This window comes from Mangifera indica, chromosome 5 (assembly GCF_011075055.1).
Source record: "Mangifera indica cultivar Alphonso chromosome 5, CATAS_Mindica_2.1, whole genome shotgun sequence".
Classification (NCBI taxonomy): domain Eukaryota; kingdom Viridiplantae; phylum Streptophyta; class Magnoliopsida; order Sapindales; family Anacardiaceae; genus Mangifera; species Mangifera indica.
This window is the reverse complement of record NC_058141.1, coordinates 5272647-5278124: the sequence shown is the minus strand read 5'-3', so window position 1 is coordinate 5278124 and position 5478 is coordinate 5272647. Positions and strand designations below refer to the sequence as shown.

At 33.7% G+C, this 5478-nt stretch overlaps 1 protein-coding gene across 2 annotated transcripts; it reads left to right on the top strand.

Moving 5' to 3' along the window:
* The first annotated feature begins 997 nt into the window (after positions 1–997).
* On the top strand, positions 998–4229 carry LOC123215940 (zinc finger protein SHOOT GRAVITROPISM 5-like). Of its 2 annotated transcripts, XM_044636260.1 has the most exons (4): positions 998–1429; positions 1511–1910; positions 2512–3327; positions 3959–4229. In XM_044636260.1, exons 1-3 carry the CDS (start codon positions 1318–1320, stop codon positions 3287–3289), a joined length of 1290 nt encoding a protein of 429 aa, XP_044492195.1. In that variant the 5' UTR covers positions 998–1317; the 3' UTR covers positions 3290–3327; positions 3959–4229. The 2 variants fall into 2 exon arrangements, with proteins under 2 accessions (XP_044492195.1, XP_044492194.1); XM_044636259.1 differs by lacking the exon at positions 3959–4229 and having other exon boundaries at positions 2512–3535.
* The last annotated feature ends 1249 nt before the right edge of the window (positions 4230–5478 follow it).

The window sequence follows — 5478 nt, the reverse complement described above, 5'->3', positions numbered from 1 at the left end:
CGTGCAATGTTAAGAGATGTAAGAGACGTCTAGGACATCTATTCCTGTTGAGTTAAAGATAAGAGGCATCTGAGACATCCGTTTCATTATGTACTGGTTATAAGAGATATTCGGGATGCCCATCTTGATCTTCAATAAAGTGTAACAGGAATTTGAGACGTCCTACTTGAGAACATTATAAATAATGAGTTGTTGATTGTAAGAGGCGTTTGAGACGTCCATTTGGCAAGCATTTGAGACGTTGATTATATATATACAAAAAGACAATCAGGTTGTCTGAGGATATTCTAAGAATGCTCAATTAATTATGTGCTTACTAGGTGTTTGTCACTCACGCATTTCTAGTTGATTGCAGGTAGACGTGATAGCGAGACAGATGAGGAAGCTAGTGGATTAGCTCATTGACGGCAAGACCACCATAGCAAGTGTCTTCTTTAATTATGTTAATTCTATTTGTGGGGTTATTCCATACACATTATTATGTTTTTTAGTAATATGATGTGTTAGTTGGATATTTGACATTGCATGATACTCTTGACAGGTTTCTTATACTTTTTTTTTTTATAATAAAACTTTTGATGTATTTTCATAATGTTATTTTCTAGTAATTGTATTTATGGGAATTCTATAACATACGTGATTTGATTAGTAAATTTTTTTGAAGATATGGCCTGGAGATGTGGTATTACATATTATATAGGCAGAGAATTAACATCTATTGAATTTGATTAATGTCTACATAATCAATTTAATTATGAGATAAATACAATTAAACAAACGAAGATTACCATGGAAGAATTACCAGGAATAGTGGTCAGTGGGCGGTCACGTGAGGAGGAAGAAAAGGTCACGTGCAAAAGAATATAGGGTGGCTGGGCCTGCAAAATATTTATACATCCAAATTACAGTGTGATTGAATAATGACGGTTTGTTTTGTCATAAGAATGGATGTTTTTTTGTTTCTGTCCAAATGCCTTTGTGTGGGTTCCTTCAAAGTTTCAAGCTTTTGAGATTGGGTCAGCCTTCTCTCTCTCTCTCTCTCTCTCTCTCTCTGTGTGCTGAGTGGAGCAAGAGCTTTATAAGCAAGACTTGCCTCAACCTTACCTACATAAGGTGTGGGGTTCAATGAGAAACAATACCAATAAAAGCTAAAAAGCTTAAAGCTCAAAGAAAGTTTATTGCAGAAAGCAAGAGCTTTTCTTCTTCCTCCCTCCCTTTCTCTCTCTCCCACCCATTTTGTTCTATTATTACTAAAGCTGAAACTCAAACAACCATCTCCCACTTCTCATATTCCACCATCAATTCACAATTGATCCCATGTTACAAGATACCAACGTCACTGCTGCAACTCCTTCTTCTTCTGACCCTTTCACTTCTTCAGAAAATGGTGCTCTTAACAGAAGAAAAAGAAAACCGGCAGGCACCCCAGGTATTCAAAATTTCATCTTTTTCCTTTCTTTCAACAATCAATTTCAGGTTTTTATTTTTGCTTGTTTGTTTGTTTATGTAGATCCGGATGCAGAAGTGGTTTCTTTATCTCCAAAGACTTTGTTAGAATCAGACAGATATGTATGTGAGATCTGCAACCAAGGGTTTCAAAGAGACCAGAACCTTCAGATGCATAGAAGGAGGCATAAGGTCCCCTGGAAGTTACTGAAAAGAGAAACTCAAGAGGTGAAAAAGAGAGTTTTTGTATGCCCAGAACCAAGTTGTTTGCACCACGACCCTTGTCACGCTTTAGGAGATCTGGTTGGCATCAAGAAGCATTTCAGAAGAAAACACAGCAACTACAAACAGTGGGTTTGTGAGAAATGCAATAAAGGATATGCCGTTCAATCTGATTACAAAGCTCATCTCAAAACGTGTGGTACTCGAGGCCATTCTTGTGATTGTGGCCGTGTGTTTTCCAGGTTCTTAATTCTTGTTCTATTCCTTAAAAATTTTTATATATGATTTATCTTCTTTTAACCAAACCCTAAACTTTTTATGTAACCTATGCCAAAAACCAACCAAAAATCTTGATTTCAACTCTCTTCTCGTTTGCAGTATTTTGCTTGTTAATCTTGGGTTTCCCATAATTTTTAAACCTACTATTTTATTTAATTTCTTTTAACTGGGTTAATTATTCTAAATCCAAGAATGATTCCCAGTATTACATGACCTCATGTTTGCCTTTTTATATGATTATATGATCTTGGCCAGCCAATTCTTGGTCAAAGGCAGTGCACTACTATTTTCTATTTATTAGTTTCCATTTGTCTAAATAATAAAAAAACAGTTACCATCAAACAAAACAGTCACTAACACAAACAGACCCCATTTCATATCCTTAACTTTATGTTTTTCTATTATATAATTTATGCTAAACCTAGTCACTCACATAATCAATTCTACAGATCCCTTATCAATTTTATATTGTTTGTTTCTTGCTAACCCTACATGACTAAGTCCCTTAATCTAAAATTTTTAATCCCTTTGAATCATTCTTTAATTTGTTTCTTATTCACACAGAGTAGAGAGTTTCATTGAACACCAAGATGCTTGTACTATCCGTAGAGTTCAGCCTGAGTTACATGGTTTGCAGCCGGCTTGTTCTTCGAGAACTGCTTCGAGTACTAGCCCTTCAAGTGATGCTAATTTTAGCATAGCACCGCCCTTGCCCGGTTTAACGATGCAAAAACCTGAAGAGCCCGTGTTTTTGTTCTCTACTGCTCGAAACAACCCATCAACTTCTCAACAACAAGAACACAATCTTGATCTTCAGCTTCAACCTTCCATATCAAACACTAATAATGCAACAAGACATTCATGTGAAAACCATGCAACCCATTTGAAGCTTTCTATTGGATCGTCGAGTGATATTGGTGATGGTGGGGAGAACAATACTGTAGCGATAAACAACTTGAATTTGGAAAAGAATAAAGGCAGTAATGATCCAGCTACGTTGGAAGCAAAACGGTTGAAAGAGTTCGCTCACAAGCAGCTGAAGTTGGCTATGGCTGAAAAGGCGTTGGCTGAAGAAGCAAGACAACAAGCGAAGAGGCAGACTGAGATTGCTGAGATTGAATTTGCAAATGCTAAAAGGATTAGACAACAAGCACAAAGTGAACTTGAAAAGGCTCAAGTTTTAAAAGATCAAGCCACAAAAAAGATTAGTGCTACAATCATGCAAATTACTTGTCAAGCCTGCAAGCAACAATTTCAAGCTTCAACATCAGTTGCTCCTCCATGTGATGAAACTTCACTTGCAATGAGTTACATGTCCTCAGCCACGACAGAAGGAGAGTGATGGGGATTTTTTTAATCAACAATACTTCGTGTTTAAAGGTCTCTCTCAAATATTTACTTCTGTTTTTTTTTTTTTTTAAGCTTGTTTAATGATTGTTCATTAATTGATTTGCTCATGTTATTTTGAGTAGTTACTTTATAAAAATTATATAAATCTGACCAATTAATGTTATATTGAAAAGAGTAAAAGGGTTGTAAGTTGAGTTGGATTTTATCTTAGATGTTTAAGTTTAAATTTGAGATTGGATAAAACAAGTCAATTTGAATATACAAGTTTGATCTAACTTAGATTAAATCTAAAATTAGATTAATATTGAAATAACTTTGGGTTTTTACTAGTTGATTTAAAAGTGACTTTTTTTTTATCATTTGAATCAATTGCAAACTCAGGCCTCGTTATTCCAAGTCAAAATTAAATAATGTTTAGTTGTAACCTGTTCTTCCATTTGTTTCAACATAAATTTATTTGCTTGAGTCAAGGGGAATTGACGGAGAAGAAAACCATTATTTGTTAATTGAATTAAACCTTCTTTTTTTTTTTAAATTATAGCTTTGGTGCGGGATTTTGGTCAACATGTAATGATGAATACTTTGTCTTTGAAAGAAAAAATATATCAAATGTGTAGTAATATTCTTTCACTTTATAGCTTCTGATTTAATTATACTGCAGGCAGGAAATTATTGCAAAAGATCAATGGAATGGAGAATCCTAGAGAAGCATAATTTTCTCTTGTTTAAGTTTCAGTAAAAGATTTTGTTGTGTCCTTTGGTTAAGGACCGTTAGTTCGAATGCAATTGAATTTTAGTTCTCCATTCTTTTTACTTTGATTATTCATTTCAGCGGCTACCATAGAGTGTAATCATCACAAACTAAGCAAGATGACAGTAACATTAAATGTTCAAGTTATTTATTAGTAATCTCTATTATTATCATTGATGGATGTGTTTACCCTCTTGAAGTTACCCTCAAATTTAACGGCATAAGCGTATGTTTCCAAACTGGTACAGTACTGTAGGATGAAAAAAACTAGAACAATGGAATATCATTAATCTTGTTTTCAATGCTAGAAGAAGAAGAAGAAGAAGAAGAAGACCGTTTATCTTAAACTTGGACCATATTACTAAAATATAGGAGAACCATTGAAAGATTCTTGCCTAAAATTTAACCAAAAATTCAACGTTGTTGTAAAAAAGAAAAAAAAAATGAAGATAAAAGAGTCTTATACTAAAGGGAAAGGGAAAGGGAATGTCATTTTCATAGCATTTGTGAGGCTTTATATGCTTATAAAAACACCATGTTTTTCAGTGCCACAGTTGGAATGGTTATAGGCAGGGTGTTGTCCCTCTCAAACATAAACAACACACAAAACTCTTCTCTCACATACACATTCACTTTATGGCTAGAATACGAGTGAGAAGAGAGAGAGCAGAGACTGCAAAAATATACAAGCCACCCACTGTGACTTTCTCATTTAGTTAGCTAGTTAAAGCCCAATATTACAAAATGAAAAATAAAACAAGAAAAAGAATTATAAAACTAGTGATTTTTTTTCACAGTTTAAACCAAAGCAAAATGCAAAAGCCTAGTCTGAGTGAGAGTGAAGGTGCACCAAAAGGTTTCCCATTTCTCTCTTTGCTTGGGACCACGTGCGCCGGCCTCTCTTTCCTAATGCTTTCCCCACCTTTTAATGCACCTCTCCCTTTTTATTTTGAGCCACCTTCCTTGTTATGTATCACGTTTGGGTGCGTATTTAAATATATCGATCATATTGACCCTCGCAACATTTTGGTGCGATATAAAAATTTTAGAAATCTTTAGAGCAATCCAGTGAATACTTACAATTTGGTATATAAATAACATATTATTATTATATAATTAAATATTATTTTATCTTTAATTTAAAATTATTTAATCGTGTATAACATATTATCGGTGTATTCAATTATATATTTAAAAATATATGTACATAATTTTAATAAAAGCCTAATTAACTATAATATTTTGGTGTTCCAATTAATAAAAAAGAATAGATAAAACAACAGTTTTGAAGTGAAGTAGACAACTCAAATCTAATGGAATTCAGATGGAGTTGGTATTTGACATGTTGATTGAAGATTTTTAAATAGTTTTGATGCACTTTAAAAAAAAAAGGGACAATAATTGACGTCTGAATATAATTTTGAATTAAG